At 34.1% G+C, this 18,551-nt stretch overlaps 1 protein-coding gene across 2 annotated transcripts in view; it reads right to left on the bottom strand.

Annotated features, from left to right (window-relative positions):
- The window catches only part of LOC123692897 (kelch-like ECH-associated protein 1B), a 38,273-nt gene that overhangs the window by 6,020 nt on the left and 13,702 nt on the right, over positions 1-18,551 (bottom strand). For both annotated transcript variants that reach the window (XM_045637760.1, XM_045637759.1), the window contains exons 3-7: positions 17,993-18,106; positions 17,449-17,613; positions 15,432-15,581; positions 13,769-13,885; positions 981-1,142 (exon numbers count right to left, since the gene is read on the bottom strand). In XM_045637760.1, coding sequence (XP_045493716.1) covers positions 981-1,142; positions 13,769-13,885; positions 15,432-15,581; positions 17,449-17,613; positions 17,993-18,106 — 708 coding nt within the window. The remainder of the gene's footprint in view (positions 1-980; positions 1,143-13,768; positions 13,886-15,431; positions 15,582-17,448; positions 17,614-17,992; positions 18,107-18,551) is intronic.

The raw sequence follows: 18,551 nt of genomic DNA on the forward strand, positions 1-18,551 counted from the left end.
ATTTCGCAATAAAAAGTAGCCTATGTCCTTTCTCGGGTATCAAAATATCTCCATACCAAATTTCATGCAAATTGGTTCAGTAGTTTAGGCGTGATTGAGTAACAGACAGACAGACAAAGTTACTTTCGCATTTATAATATTAGTATGGATTTAACAAGGTCAAGCCTTGATCTTGTAAATTTTACAATAACATTATTATTTTATCCTAGATAGCACTTTCCTTATCTCTACATTTTTGGAATTCTTTGTCTTAAAATTTCTACTATTTATTTTTATTTTAACTCATTCTTAATATCTATTTGTAATTTAAAAAATATGTACAAATTATTTGATGAAGGAATATTGTAGTAAATGTTTTTTTTTATTCTTTCAATAAAGTCGACATTTGATTTGTTCCCGCGCTTTAATTTTTGCACAATCATTGTGGGTATCTTATATTTATTAAAAATGCAAATTAGCGAAACAATACAATCGTATTTTTTTGATACGCTCATTAAGATTATGATAATGAATCTATATTTCATGTTATGTAATTAATTATTTGAAAATAAATGATGAACAATTTAATCTATACTAATATTATAAAGCTGAAAAGTTTGTTTGTTTGTTTGTTTGAACGCGCTAATCTCAGGAACTACTGGTCCGATTTGAAAAATTATTTCGGTGTTAGATAGCCCATTTATCGAGGAAGGCTGTAGGGTTTCATGTTATGTAATTAATTATTTGAAAATAAATGATGAACAATTTAATCTATACTAATATTATAAAGCTGAAGAGTTTGTTTGTTTTTTGTTTGAACGCGCTAATCTCAGGAACTACTGGTCCGATTTGAAAAATTATTTCGGTGTTAGATAGCCCATTTATCGAGGAAGACTAAAGTCTTCCTGGCTATATATTATCACGCTAAAACCAACAGGAGCGGAGCCACGCGGGTGAAACCGCGAAGCGCAGCTAGTTAAAAATAACCTTGGAGTTCTTACCTGAAATATTTTAGCAAGGTATTCCCTGCAGGCGGGCACCTTCTTGAGCACCGTGCACGTGCTCATTTGCTCCTTGAGAAAGCTCGGCGTCAAGTACTGGCATCGCACCGCTTGGAGGATATGCTCCATACGGGGATACCTTTTGTCCTCGTCGTATTTTACCTGTCAAATATTAATTTTATTATTTGTGATCAATTTGACTAGAAAAGGTTTTAAACTTAAATATGCATTTATTCAATTACACTTCTAAAAAACAGTACTAAATTGTCTTAACGCATTGGGCATTTAGGCACATATTATCGGTTCCGAAGCAGTTTCTACAGAGAAGAGCCGGCACGAAACTCTGAACCTAGTCACTCTTATAATTTATGTCAATTGTCACGCTTAATAGGCCATCCACACGTCTGCCGAACAACGTGACAATCAACGAACACACAGGGACAGCACTATACGAAGAAAAGAGATGTACTTATTTCCTTCTTGCTTCTCTGTATAGCGCCGTCCCTATGTGTTCGTTGTTTGTCACGTTGTTTGGCAGACGTGTGGATGGCCTATTATATGCTCTAGACAGTGATGTTTGTTCATTGATATTATATTTTGCCAATTAGAGTACAAGAGAAGCTCAAGCGGATTCGTTTCTGTGGCCATGTCTGTTTGTTAAACATGATTTGGGATAAAACCCAAGGGATTAAATCGTGAGTTCACAAGAGACGGTAAAGGAGCATGACTCAGATGTTGCCCGTTTTGTTCTGGTTTGATCCAGTTTTTTAGTTTTTTCCTTGACTTGTTTTTTATCTGTGGAGTCAAATTATCGTCTGTCTAATAATAAAATATTTTAATCTAAGGTATACCTGTCGTAGTCTGATTAGTTGTATGATACTTTTTCTTAATGTCTGTGGTTTAGTTTACTGACGATTTCGTTATGTATTTTGCCCGGAATTTATTTAATATTTGAATTACTTTTAAACAGTTATAGTGTTTTGAATATTATCGTACATGACACTATCTACCAACGTTATATTTTATGTAGATAAGACGACGATCGTAATTCGTTCCTAAAGTTTTGTGATGATTTGGTTTATTATTGCAGTAATGTTTAGTCACGATTATTGGGTCAGCAGATCACGTAATAATTAAAGAATCAATTATATTAACTATTACTATAATTTGAACTACAATGAACTTTGGTCGAAATGTTGATTTGGTGGTTCAGACATAAAAACGTAATAGGTACAATATTTCTTTCACATTAATTATTAGATTATTTATTAATAGTTTAACCTGTCCCTTAATCAGTCCATAACTTATTAGAGTGTCATGTACACATTATGACAGTATATTTCTTTATAAATTTATAAAAAAATTCCTGTTTATTAAATGAGTAAGTATACACTAGATAATTTAATACAATTTGCCGTGATAAGACGTGTTTTGGTGACGCGTGTACTATTTTATCAGTCAGTACCTATAGGAAAACGTCGTTTGTTTTAAGTGTTCTTTAGATAGAATGCAATATTTTTAATTCGATTTTAATTCAATTCTAGATATATTTTTTCAAAAAGATTCATAGTATAAATTGTATATATGTACTTTGAAAAATGTTTAGTTACCTATACTGAGCTTTGTGATGTCACTATATTATGTATAATAAATGAATCAAAACGGACCTAGATTTAAATATTTACGCGAATCCGTGACGTAGGTATTTGTATCATACTTTCGTCATGTCATTCTCTCTGTGCGTATGGATGGGGAAATATTGTCAGCATATAGTTGACTCATGTGTTTGACGTGTTAAGTCTTTATTATGTATAGTCTAAGATACAAATAAACAAAATCATATTATGTGTATAGACCCGTCCGACTAGGGCCCTTCCGGCCTCCTCCACTCAAGCGACAGCCCAAGCAACTATTGCACGCCTCATAAGCGAAGCGTTGAGGTGGGTACTACTGTCACTTCGCGCAAAACATCTGATTTTTCAAACTTAAAATGTCTTTATGTATCATACATTGCACTTGTAAGATAATACATACACACACATATTAAGAAAAAACACTATTTTTAACGTTCATGATTTTTTTGATGTCATTTTTGTTATTTAAACTAGTTAAAAAACAGTTTAAAAAAGTTCTGTCTTGGACGTCCGTGTGTCTGTATGTGCGGATCTTGTTAACACGATAGCGACCGAAATACTTTACTAATCGAGTCTTTTTTTTTCTCTTACGCTTGAGTATGCTCAGGAATAGAACCCTTTCATTTTTCAGGGTCTGATTCGATGTGGTTTAATTGTTATTAAATAAACAAAAAAAATATCAACTTTTTTTTTTTTTATAGTGTACTCAAAATTCACCATTATAAACTCGATTCTTTATACTATAAGCCAAGGTTTAAAAAAATAAGTTGGTAGTCAGTCCCTTAAGGCTGCAGTCTAGCAAAATTGCGTTTTCAACAAGTTATTTGACAATTTTTTCCCGGCTATTGAAATGATAAACTGATTTTTTTTTCTTGTTTATCAATTAGTGTTATATACGCAATGCGCATGAATTTTTTCACATTTATAAAGTTACTTTATGTTACCTTAATCAGGCCTTCAAGATAAGTCTCTTTCCCCCAAAGACATTTCGAGCTAAGTTTGTGCACTCACTACGTTGCAACCGATTACAATTTATACAATTTGATCAGCGCATTATTATCCTTATATAGTCGTTATTAAAATCTGCTGAATACAATTGCCGAAAAACTTATGATTTTCCTAATTAGAACGTTATAAATTCATTAAATTTCCCATTTTTTGCCTTACAAAAACTATTGATAAATACTGCTAAAAGTTATTTTTTCCATTAATTTATTCGAGTTGAATGAGTATTAAACCTTTAAAAATTTTTTTTTTGAATTTTGATAATTCTTTAAATATTAAAAAAATATTTAAAATAAGTAGGAAAAATCCTAGCGAATTTCTTTAGTCGCGCTCCTTGGGCCGGAGCGTTCTGACTAGAGATGCACCGAATATTCGGTTCCTATCCGGTATCCGGCTTATCCGGCCCTTTTTTACTATCCGGCCGGATACCGGATGGTAATGTACTATCAGGCCGGATACCGGATAGTAAAATTGGTAGATTTTATAAATAGAATCGAAATAAAGACAGTTGTAATTGAAGCTTTTTATTATTTTTAACGAATTTTTTTTTCACTGACACGATAAAAGTGTCTCTACCGAGAACTGTGACCGCGCAAACGTTCACTACGAAACAAGTCAAAACCTACACTGCACAGGCGTTGTGCCGGTGCGCGACACGCACCTACGAAACTCAAAATGCCGTCGGCCGAATATTCGGCGGCCGGATACCGAACATTCGGCTGGTGGTCAGGCCGAACATCCGGTATCCGGTATCCGGCCAAACAACTATTCGTTGCATCTCTAGTTCTGACGTGTGCTCTACGCTCGATTTTCCTTCATACCGAAGTGAAAGTTGCTCTACTTCATTAAATTTAATATTTTTGTTAATTGATTATTTTTATCTTAGTTTTGTGCAAATATTCGTATTTTTAAACATTTGATTTCGATATGGAAAATAAACGAAAAAATATGCGTGTAACTACTAGAAAAAAAATTATCTTCGAACATAAAGTTAATGAAACCAAAGGTGATTGGCAAAAATTTCGTTATTTTACGGGGTGTCAGTAAAGGGATGTATATTTCTTTAAAACTAAAGTAAGCTCATAAATTTTCTTATAATATAATTTTTTTTGAAGTTCCAAAAATGTTTATTTTTCGTTTGAGAAATACGAAACATAATATAAACTTGTATTGAGAACTTGAACTTGGGACATACGGGAAAAATGATTTGTTTACTCCAAAATTCCAAATATGTCGAGGTGTTTTAATTTTTTCTTCTAGTCATTTTGAACGTAGCGGCATGTTATTTGATTATTAATTTTGTAACTTAAATACAGGATGTTGGTTTTATATTCTGATCTTACAGACGCGCTGACAAATTTAGTCTACCATTTCTAGTTTAGACCTCTAAGTACCAATATTAAAACGAATGGATTATCATCACATCATCAAAACTCAGATGTAATGGAAGATCACAATAACATAGAAAATTCAATAGGTGTTGAGAACTAAACAAACACAAGTAACAGAGACGCGAAGAATAAAAAAAGAGGACGAAAACGATAATTCGTTGATGCTTTCCCTTTTCGACATCACCAATCTGCAAAAAATAAAACTGATGATTCCCAATTGCTGATTAAAAATGAAAAACAAATAATCGACAACAGTGGTGAAAATTTGCTGATCACAATGAAACATCCTTCAGTGGTAGCAGATTTACTCATTTAAAATGTAAAGGAGAGGAGGACAGGAAAACATTATGAATGTGGATGGTGGATTGTATACAGGGTGTAATCGATAAGTATATGCAGGCGATTATGACGTTATTATTGCAGGTATCAAAAAACTTAAAACTGATATCGAAATTACTTTACCTAATGAGCAAAATGACAATTATAACTTTTTAAAAGTATAACGAGAAATATCTAAAAAAATTACTTTATACATTCCCATATCAAGAAGGGAAAATGGGACTAGTAAGTAGAAGTTAAATGTCTAATTCCGGCCAAATACATGAATGCGGAAGATGCGGTTAAAAATAAAAAATTTAATATTTGAAATACAATGCAAAAAAATAACACTTTTGTCATAGATAAGAAACATGACTATTTTTTCCAAATTCAGGGACAACTAAACGTTGCAGAAGCAGAAGCCTGCTTATTTGCTGTTTGGACTGGAGTGAATCATAATCGTCTAATATTAATTTAGTGAGAAACGTCTTCCCAGTTCAAAATGGAGAAATAAACCATCCACGCGAACACCGACATCCACGCGGACGGAGTCGCGGGCGGAAGCTAGTCAAAAATAAATATCTTTTGTTTTCATTTGCGCATTTTTCTATTTTATAATTTTTTACACAAACATTACATTTTTTTTTATGATATACAAAATTTGATAGAACGTATTCGCAAATTTTGTGTACTGATAAAAAGAATCACCCGGTGTAATTTTCACGAAAATTGTTTCAAATTGTCATTTTAGGTACTTATTACGAATATTAAATTATGCATACGAATGATTTAATTTTTAAAAATTAAGTGGAGCAACTTTCCCTTAGTACATTTGTATTATTTACATATAGGATGACAGGATGCATTTGTTTGCACTACTAGACCAAACCCTTAAACCTGCGCAGTTTCACATCTAGGTGGGGCCACAAGAAAAATAGCTCAATTATTACGGTACCGCTTTCTTTACTTTTCCAAATGTTTTATTTTATTTCATTTTTATATTTATAGTCACGTACTCTTTATAAATAATCAATTTTATTGTAAAGGATGAGATTATGAGGCGTGCACTTTTGGATTTTCCAAACTATTTAAATTTTAAATCATTTGTCACATTAACTATGGAATAATATAATTTGCTCTTGTATAATTTTTATTTGTACTTGAACTGTTGGGAATTCCAGTGCGGAAAAATGACAGAGCTATATGGGTCATCTAGCGCCATCACTTTCCCATGCAGGAAAAAAATACTGGCAACAGATGTTGTAAACAGAAGATACTTAGGTAACATAAGATACTTAGTACATTTTCCTCATACATAAAGGTAAAAAAAGATAGCGTGACATTTATACATCTCAATACCAATACCTAACAATAGAAACGCAGTTTAACAATGAATTGCAGATATTCAATGACGCCATAGTATAAAGAGAAAAGTAGGACGACTCCCTACGACGACGCGGCTGCGGCGTTTAGGAGTGCACGGTACCTAAACTTGCAGGGTTGTCACTGGTCACGTTATTATTTTAAATAATTGTATAAACAAACACCGACCGCTCACAGTAATGGCGCAGCCCTCACGAGAACGGTCCATGAGAAGTAATCGAGCGGCGTTGTGTGCGTGCGTCATATTGCGTACGTACATGAACGGGGGGCGTGGCGAAGCGCTGCGCGTACATTAAAACGGCTCTATTTACCTTTGTTCGAAGACAGTTTACTTTATAAACAAGTGATAACTGCGTTAAAAACAACCGACTTCAAACTTGCATTTGCAATATTTACAAATCTAGACAAAAATGCTCATAAAATAAAAACTACTGGGCCTATCCGAATAAAATTATGGGACCAATTCGACACCATCCCGCATCGAACAAAAAAAGAATCACGTAAATCGGTTCAGAAACCTCGGAGTAATCGGTGTACATACATAAAAAAAAACATACCGGCCGAATTGATAACCTCCTCCTTTTTTTTGAAGACGGTTAAAAACGGCTCTTTGTTCGAAGACTTTTCTCTTTATACTATCATGATTCATGACGCTTTACAAATGATTTCAGGGGTGTAACCATGATGTCTGTTAGCAGTATTATTGCCAGTGTGGGAAAGTGATGGCGCTAGATGACCTATATAGCGCTGTCATTTTTACAAATACAAATAATAGCTGTGTTTTACCTGAAATAAAACACATATTAAATACTTACCTATATTTGAAGCTTACTTATTGAGAAGGTACCTAGCTTTTTCCGCCTATTTTCCCTCTCTTTCTCGTTGTATATATGCTATCTCTCTCGCACACGGCACACCTCTCACCAGGTGGCGCGGCCGGCGCACGATAATGTGCAGGCGCTAGATCTTCTTCATTGAGTCGAAATACTCAACAGGTGGACGTTAAGTGTAAGCTTCAAATATAGGTAAGTATTTAATATGTGTTTTATTTCAGGTAAAACACAGCTATTAAACACTTGACCGTAATTTGAAGCTTACTTATTGAGACCTGTTTGTTACCCACCTGGTGTACAATATATGGACGCCAATGTGAATTTGAATAGGTACATAAGTAATTACTTATTTCTTTATTTGAAAGAGTAAGGTGTGCAGATAGTATACCAATAAATCACACAAATTTTTAAATTTTTATATTAACAATAAAAAGTTAATCAAATAAGAACCAAAAAGTAAATCATAATGATTAAAAGTATTAGAACTTATGAGATTGGTTCAAGCGTACCTTAGTTAACCTTTTGGGCTTGAAAAGTTAAAGTTACTACAATTTCCACTATCTTTAGCGTAAATCTGCGAAAGAGCAAGTAACGACTTAATTACGCATTTAGATGTTACTTACAAAATTAAGCAACAGCTCATCACCGACGAGGCAAGAATACCTCAAACTCAAACCTTTATTTATTCAATTAGACTTCTGTAGAAGCACCATTGAATCCTCATAACATAGATTTACCAGCTGTCTCAACTCACACAGTTCTAACCCAACCTGCTACTAGCGGACAAGTAGAGACCTTGGTCTTTACTTTTAGGGTCAAATAAATTAAAAGGTCATCCCTTGGATAAGGTAATAAAATAAACCAGGTAAGCGGTTTAAATTATAATACAGATAATATGTAACATCCAACCAAAGCGTGCGGTGTCTATTAATGTTTAGAGCCAACGCCACCGATCATAATATAAACATGGCTGGTACTTTCAGTGCAATGCATGAATTATTTATTTAAAACTGATAGGTTTTAAACTCTGTACTGGAAACATATAATGAACTCAAGAAGTTAGAGACTAAAATGATAAGAGCTTATCTGTGTCCCAAACCTGCAATTACTACAGCTAAGTACGTTAAGTTTTAATCAAATTAATTTTAAGGTATAGTTATGGTTTACATCAGAACTTATATACCAAAAGTCTCGGGACTACATAACGTGACTTATTTATAATGAAAGTGTTTGTGCATAACATCTAGGCCATCAACAGCTATATGAACGTCAGATAGGAAATGAGCCAAATTTATCCAGTAAGTAACAATTTAATTATGTAAAATTCTAATTCAACCAACTTCTACTAGCTACTCCGTATGTCTTTTGGGTAGACGGAGGCAAATAGGATTTTTCTTCCGACTATAACATTTGATATTTGGAAAATGTATACATTTCTGTATACCTTCAGAGTCAGATTCTAGTGGTGCAGCACTAAACACTGTCTATTAGGTGAATGGTGCTGCTGACCGGGCCTTCAGTTCTGCTTTCCAGAATACCTTCGCCCTTCTCGGTGCTACTACTACTGAAATAGCAGTACTCTTACACGTCGTTCAGGCCTCGAACTGACTAGGATTTCTCATATTATCGTTACAACCCTCGCTCGCTCTAACGAGAACAAATTATCGCTAAGGAATTCTGCTGCAGGACAATGGCAACAGATTAATATGCATTATTATGTTCAGGAATATGGTGCGTTCTGAATACTATCGTCGTCTGAAGGTATCTCCTTTCGATTAACTGCATTAAGGGTGCAGATCTGATCCCATTTTTGTTCCGTAGGAATGCTACGACTGCCTAAACGTTAAACTGGACAAAGAAAGTTGCCCTGAATATGGTCGGTTGTTCCAACATCCCTAATATGGCTAGCTTACCTTAGTTACCCCTTGATTGTAACTGCTACCAATGGAGGCACTGCTCGTGGGTTGTCCACAGTTTTTCGAGTGCAAAAATGAAGAACTGAACTCGTGGGGATCTATGTCGAATGAATCTGTTTTAAGATTATGAAAGGACAGTTGGTTGTGGATGCGAAGACAGGACGTTACTTTAGTCATCTGTAACCACCACGAGAGGCAGCCACGGACAGTGATATAGTAAGAACTAAACTAGCAAAGTTTAGTTGGCTTACTAGACTTTGTCATGTTTAAAATGCAGTATATCATCTGTATAGAATTGCATTTATGACCATTGATAAACTTAATTCAACCGCAACCACGAGAAGCAGGCACGGATATCGATATAGCAAGAACTAAACCAGAAAGGTTTAGTTCGCTTATCTGGTATATTTATAATGTTTCAAAAGCCGTATAGTCTGTATTGCATTGCATTTATTGCCCCCCCCCCCCCTTCAAATCAAAGAAATGTGAAGTCATCTGGCTGAGCTTTCTCGTGAAGGGTAGGGGTTCCAAGTAATATCTAATAATACGAGGCTTTTGTTTGGAAGGATTGACCTTCCGTTATTAATTATCCTCTATCCTAAGTAACTCAATAGTCAGAATTCACAGCACTCGTTGAGTCCTTAAACGTTTTACGTTAATAGTTGCATATAAGTTTATTATATAATATAATAATCCTGGTGGGATGACAAGAAACTTGTCTAAGCAAATGATTATCCTAATCCCTCAGCGATTTATTGTTTGAGCCCTGAAGAAAAACTCATGGGTGCCATAATGAGGCCAAACGGGTTGATAAACGAGTCGAATAAATTGCCTACAAGATCGGGCAACTAAAGTAGGCCTATGAGAGGTCAACTATACATAACCAATCGTAATTTGTTACATTCAATCGCTTTGCGATTAAAAAATCTCTTCAGGTGATTTTATGTGAAAATTGGTCGGCTAGTGCCATGGAATTACGATAACAAATATACCATTGACACAAGGCTTGGTGACAATCCTGGAAACCACCGCCACAAATCATCTGCGAGATGATATTTGATCCGACTCGCCTCCCTTTGTTGTGATTCTCTGCATTGTGAGGCTCTGCATTGGTAAATACAATTTGTTCAAGTCGCAATTTCCATAATTGATAAACCAATGGTGGTTTCCTGATTAAATAAGCGTAAGCTAACCTTTTAGGATACAAAGTATTCATTTCATGCGTTCATTATTTAACGTCTCTTACCTATTTTATTGTATTTATTAGGTTATATTACTATACTTATATTGTATAGATGGCCCACTGTGAATTAGATTTCAAAACCTTTTTCTACCTACCTTAGAAGAGTGAAGATCCGTTACTGTCATCTCTAACATTTTCGTGGGTCCTCGTTGACGAAAGCAAATATCTATGATCATTTTAATGATCAATCCTTTGTATATTTGCACCAACCGCAATCAAAGCCCCGCGAGGGCCGATATATATTTGCACCATTTCCCCGTGAGGGACGGTCGTAATCAAAGCCCCGCGAGGGCTGATATATATTTCCACCATTTCTCCTTGAGGGCGGTTGTAATCAAAGCCCCGCGAGGGCTGATATATTTGCACCTATTTCCCTGCGAGCGACAGCTGCGCGAGGGATGTTTGTAATTTGAAATAAGTAGGGCCTTCCCAAAAATACTTAATAGTCACCCTGCGAGGGTGGGTTTAACCTGGCTAACGAACCTAACCTGCGAGGAGTAGCGGTTAAACCTAGCGGCCACATTTATGTAATCTGCTTCGAGCAAGATTTAAGGTGCTAATATAAAATTAGAAGTTAATAATCATTTAAAATAATAATATAGTAACAAGGTACTTTAACTTATTTTCCAATGCTAGCAACAGCTGTCCAGGATGAAATAAGAATTGATTTGACAATGGTAATTAATTGTTATGTATATGTATATAAAAAGAAGGCTTTAACTATTTAATAAAGTCAAAATTCAAATCATTTACACAAAATTTTAAAATGAACTTCGATTCATATTTAATTTAGTTCATACAATCGATGTCACATTCAGTTGCTTTATATCCGTTAACATTCCTTACGAACGCAGCCATACGTGGCCATACCATCGTAGGACGGTTTTATTGCACAAAATAATCTCCGCTCACCCGCAATTTTTTACTTTTTGTCAAGGTGTACAAGTTTATAATATTATTCTAAAACGTTAGAATATGTGAATAGTAAATCCTTTGAAATGTCTCTAAATTTAATTTCTAATTAAGGTATCTCGATAACTATACGATAACGTCTCTTTCCAAACTAGAAAATTTAAATGTAAAATTTTGGCACTTACTCGTTTTAACCAAAAAGTTGCATCATTTGAAACATAGGAAACGTAATATAAATAAAAGTAATTTTCAAACCAAAATTGCTGTGTGTAATACCTATGTCTATTTTCGCTTATATACGGATCAGATTAATACTCATAAAAGGACACGTATAGACTACGGATACTTTTGAATGTGTGGTACGTGTTCATGGTACCTACTGAACATGTGCATTGTGCGTATTCCATCATTATTCAGATGAGCGGCTAACTCCCGGACGATTTATAACATATCTCGACATGTTCGGACACGTTGTGATTCGTGCAATTACGCTAACATCAATTTGTTCCTGTTATAGGTAATACCTATATAATTTGTTCTTTGAGCTGACTCATCTCGTTCGATAATTTTTAGTTATAAACTATACTCCGAACCGTTCCTAGTGATAACGACAATGTAATAAAGTCGTAGCAATGGATTGCATGCCTGTTAAGCTTTGAGTTGGCTCATAGGATTAGCCTTGGATTTATCCATACATACTATTAATATTCACTTGTAACCTTGTAATAAAAACACATTAAAAATGAAATAAAATAAAAATATCTATATAAAAGAGAGGGTATTTGATATATTTAGTCAATATCAAATAATCACAAAAGTAATATTAACGATACGAGTAAAGCCGAACGGTAAATCCGTTAAAATCTGCTTTACTCACAGTATTAGAAATTCAAATATTCATTAGTATAATAGGTATATTGCATTACTTATAAAATATTTCAAAAGAAAAGTTACTATTTCACGTAAAATGTAACGGTTGTATCGTTAATTTTAAATATCTAACATGCTATTAAGTATTTAAAGCATATTGAAAAATAAACTATTGCTGAAGGATTCACTAAAAGACCTCAGCATTTTAAATAAAGTCCAACGGATATACCGTCGATTTAAAAGATTTTTGCTCATTTTTAAGTAAAATGTCATTACAATAGATGTAAAAATAACTCACTGTACCGATCCGACGGGATACACTTTTTCACACTTTTAGCACTTGCAATATGCAATAGCCAATACTTAATACTTAATAGCACCAAGGTTGTAGTCTTGTAGACAACCTTCTCGCGGCGGAAGCTAGACGCCAATGAAGAAGATCTAGCGCCTGCACATTATCGTGCGCCGGCCGCGCCACCTGGTGAGAGGTGTGCCGTGTGCGAGAGAGATAGCATATATACAACGAGAAAGAGAGGGAAAATAGGCGGAAAAAGCTAGGTACCTTCTCAATAAGTAAGCTTCAAATTACGGTCAAGTGTTTAATACTGCGTTAAGACAGCGTGGTAGATGGGCAGGTTTTCATAAACAAAATGAGTAGCATTTACGTATATTAAGAGGGGTAAGGCGGTCAGCGAAAATTCAGCTATTCGCGCCTGAGGTGAGGGGTGAGGGGGTCCGCGTTTAGTATGGAATCAACGTGCTCGAAATTAAAAATCGTAAGCACCATTCACATTTTTATCAAAACTGAATGAAAATATTTAGTATTTCCTAAATCTTAAACAGTCACGAAATCCAGAAGAATGATTGAAGAATGATTTTATACGAATTATTATCGTACAATACGGTTGTAATGAGCATTTATATGATATTTTATAGATAACTTCAGGATTTTTTTTATCGAGCAAAATTATTCCAATCTTGTTTTGGAAACAGTCATCCCATTACACATACGTTCAGTGCGAAACAACTTCAATATTTTCAATTATAGCTCATAGATAACAGTCCATTATGCCGTTTTCACCTACTAATGGCCCTTAACAGGATAAACTTAAATTTTAAATATAGCCTGTGACGATTGAGGAAAATTGTTGCCTAAAGAAAAAATAAAACACTACGCTACATATTGTGAGACTGCTCGCGTCGATCGAAACAAAAATACAATGTTATTACACACACGGTTATATGTTCAGAGAACAAACTTTTTTTTAAACTAAAAATCTCACCCAACTCAACACAGCATTGTACACTTCTCTCTCCTCTCGGACATTGAGTTCATCTTTCCGTATGAGGCATATCAATTCTGGCGCAGTCAACTGAAGAAATTCTTCTTCTTGACATACCTAGAAGAAGTAAATAGTGAATAAAAAAATAAAATAATAAAAATGTATTTAACAGTTTTAAGAATATAAACCAGTAATGTATAAGTACTTTAGAACATAAAATTTTGGTGTATGTTTTTAAATTATTAAATTAATTTTCATTTAAAAATAAAGGTCACGATTCCATTTTTTGTTAAAATAATAAACACACTTAGAAATTAACAGAGAGCTATTTCTTTGGAATATCTTATTATCAATACAATATAACAAGTAGACAATATGCGTCGAAATATAGATTTTGCGATGTCAGGTAATAATTTTAATAGTAATAATAAAACCGATATTCATATTGTACAATAGCCTCTTCCACCTCTTATGAACACTTTACAATGTCAAGAGGATAAATAGCTTTAGAATAATTAAACGCATCAGAAATTGGAATCGTGACTCGCGATTTATTTCCCGCGTAAAGGAATTGCAGAAATGCCTCAGATTACTTAATAGTTACTATAGTAATGCGAAGACAATAGTATACTGTATTTTAATTAATTTATTAATTAACTATCTTCCGCCCGCGACTCCGTCCGCCCGGAAAAATTAAGATTTATATTTTTTCTACGTATTTTTCCGGGATAAAAAGTATTCTATTTTATGCCCAGGATAATAAGGTATAATTATACCAAGTTTCATCGAAATCGAACCGTTACACACCCACAGTAACACCCCCTGCTATTTATTTTTTCAATATTTTCAATGTACAGAATTGACCTTTCTACAGATTTATTATATGTATAGATTATCACGTAATTATTATCTGCGACTTCACCCGCTTTGCCTAAAACTTTACAGATCATATATTACTATAATCATCATCGTGAACTACTTTTTTATTAAAAAAATGCGTATAAATCAGTTGTGAAGGTCTATGCCTACATAATTCATATAGACAGACAAATAAAGGGAAGCGATTTTGTTTTATACTAGCAGAGTAATAATCTAATAATTGCGACGAATCGTCAACATACCAAAGGAACAATAACTTTTAATCTATTTGTTTCAATTCAATCTTGTTTGCCACCGAAAAGCATTAATCGTTTATCAAAATATTACATATTCATTGGTATAAGATAAGTTATTTCATAATAATATTTTTATCACACCAAATAAAATAATGTCACGAATGAAATGTACATACATAAAATTACAAATGCATGCTTTTATCATCTAGTAATCATATTGATTGAACTTTAATATTATGTATAAATAAATAGTATACTGTTGTTGATGCAACAGGCATTGACAAAGACATTCATGAATATAAATATTAAATGGAAATGTAAACCCCTACGTTCGTAAGTGACACAGCAATTTTACAATCCGGTTTTAGATATTATTGCGATTTTATCAAGATTTTTATCTTGGAATGAATTTAAAATAGTCAAAAGATTATTTCACTAATATCCCTTCCTACTACATTAAATATAATTTATAAACATTAAAATCATAAAAAAAATCCAAAAATTCACACTGTATATTTTATCAAAAAAAGCTTCATCAACAAACTTACTTGTATAAAATTCCTCTCAATAAACTGGTTGGCCTTATTCTTCAAGTCAATGCAGCCGTGTTGTTCAGCGAAGTTGGCAATGCCGATCGCGTTGGACGGGTCCAGTTGGCGCTCGAGGAAGGCGCAACAGGCGTCTATGACATTTGATATCTGCGGCATATGACTGCAATATAATGTCCCTTGATACACTATTACCAAAGGGCATATATTGGAATAGTGCGAAGTGTGACGCTATGGTGTTGAAGTTACAGGATACTATTATACAGCATTTTAAGATTGGAAAGAGATAATGTTAAAGAAGTGCACAGATACTTAAGTTAATAATACAAGGTTAAAAATATAATATCCATTGATTCACGTTATTGGAATTTAAAATTGTTATATTTTTTACTAGCTTCCGCCCGCGACTCCGTCCGCGCAGAAAAATTAAGAAAAATTAAGATTTATTTTTTTTCTACGTATTTTTCCGGGATAAAAAGTATCCTATTTTACGCCCAGGATAATAAGGTATAATTATACCAAGTTTCATCGAAATCGAACCGTTAGTTTTCACGTGATGCCTGAACATACAGACAGATAGACAAAATTTTTTTAATCACATATTTGGGCTTGGTATCGATCCAGTAACACCCCCTGCTATTTATTTTTTCAATATTTTCAATGTACAGAATTGACCCTTCTACAGATTTATTATATGTATAGATGTATAGATAAAAATCGTTACAGCCTTTTTCGCACCGCATGTATCATTCTGAAAATCTGAATAATACATTCAGAATTTCAGAATGATACAGCTTAATTAATTAATTTAATTTCCTTTTTCCTCCTTTGATAAAAAATCATGTTTTAGTAACAACATCGTAAAGTTTCTAGACCTTTGTACACATTTTTATACACAATAATTTGGTGAATCATTTTATGAATGATTTACCCTATTTTTGCGCCACAATATTTGCTGATTAGAGTAATTAAATATTTGTACCAAATGAATACATGCTAGTATAAGTATGCAATTGTTTAATTACTATCGTAGATAACGCACACAATTTTAAGAAACGATTCGTTATGAGGAAAAAATTATACGTTTTTATTTAGTTCGCATTCAATAAAATATATTTTATATTCACAAGTGATAACTGCGTTAAAAACAACCGACTTCAAACTTGCACTTGCAAAATTTACAAATACCTACAGACAAAAATGCTCATAAAATAAAAACTACTGGGCCTATCCGAATAAAATTTTTATGGGACCAATTCGACACCATCCCGCATCGAACAAAAAAAGAATCACGTAAATCGTTCAGAAACCTCGGAGTAATCGGTGTACATACATAAAAAAAAAAAAAAAATATACCGGCCGAATTGATAACCTGCTCCTTTTTTTTGAAGTCGGTTAAAAATATGAATAGGAACTACGAACTGGTACTATTACCATATAGTATCGATTAAAAAAATATCAATAAAAATCCATACTAATATTATAAATGCGAAAGTAACTCTGTCTGTCTGTCTGTTACTCAATCACACCTTAACTACTGAACCAATTTTCATTAAAATTGGTATGGAGATATTTTGATACCCGAGAAAGGACATGGGCTACTTTTTATCCCGGGACAATGACGCAATCCCGGAAATCCCACGGGAACGGGGTTTTTCTTTGACTGCGCGGGCGAAGCCGCGAGCGGTAATCTAGTTATCTATAATTACTAAAGTTCACTATCTATAACCGATAATGAAAACCCGATAACACATATTATAATTTAACTAATAAAATATTTATGAAAAATACAACATAGATTGCCATTCGCATTGAAAGATCTAGTTCCTATGACAGAAAAGTTTATTCAATCTATTTAATTAGATTGCTTTGGCGGGATCACGCGGCAGGCTGAGAGTTCAGGCGTTACCCGGGTAAGTCGGAGGACGCGAGTTCGAATCCCGGCTCGTGATCGTTTTTATTATTCTTTTAAAACATACATCTATTCACTACAATAGAATACCAATTTAATATTTACCTGGAACATAGTAGCAGCCGGTAAGAGTTGGCACACGGTGACCTCGGTAATCCTAACTTTGCCCGTGTACATGAAGTACACGAGCCACGCCATGGCTGAAGGACACACGCCTTGTAAGCGGACGCGTGACATCTCACACTCTTTGAGACCACTCGTGAACATTGCCTGGTGACAAAGGTTATAGTCAATTTTCAAAAGAGAGATAGTTAATTCCACCACACACATTTAAAACGACAAAAACAAAACATCACAACTGCAAACTTAAAAAAAATAAAAAAAGAAAAAAAGCATAAAATTTTGACAGTAATACTTGTGTTGTAATCAATAAAGTTACAATAGATGAAGATTTGCTTACGTTTCACACAAAAATGTGATTGCATCTGGTTAGACTTGCCACATGGAACGAAGTAGAGGCCTAATCGTAATAATATATATCGAATAGGTATTATACAATTCAAAAATTATTTATTTGGACCAAGCACAATTTTGAATGATTAAAGAAGAGCCTTCCATGAGCTGATCATGATCGGAAGAAAATATATACCTTAAAATAAGGGCTGCCAGCTGCTAACACAACTTTGTGTACGTGAAACAATTCATTTCCCACCTCCAGGACGACGTCCGTCAGCATGTGGTGTGATCGCATCGTGAACAGCATCTGTAGCAATTAACATATCTATACTAATATTATAAAACTGAAGAGTTTGTTTGTTTGTTTGTTTGAACGCACTAATCTCGGGAACTACAGGTCCGATTTGAAAAATTCTTTCGGTGTTAGATAGCCCATTTATTGAGGAAGGTTATAGGCTATATTTCATCACGCTACGGGCAACAGGAGTGGAGCCACGGGGGTGAAACCGCGCGGAGCAGCTAGTCGGTTATAAATCTTTTAAACACCACAGATTATAATTTATAGTTTATCTCGTCTGTATAATTGGTTTAGAAATTTTTATAAAGAAGAAAATATTGTTTTTTTCTGAACTCATTCTCCTAATGGTGCGTGCGTAACTTCAACAATCGAATGCTCATTCTAACCCCACTATGTCAAATTATTTTAGTGTAAACAGGCGTAGGGCATTCTTTCGTTCTTAATAGTGCATTCG

This window comes from Colias croceus, chromosome 6 (genome assembly GCF_905220415.1).
Source record: "Colias croceus chromosome 6, ilColCroc2.1".
NCBI classification, from domain to species: Eukaryota; Metazoa; Arthropoda; class Insecta; order Lepidoptera; family Pieridae; genus Colias; species Colias croceus.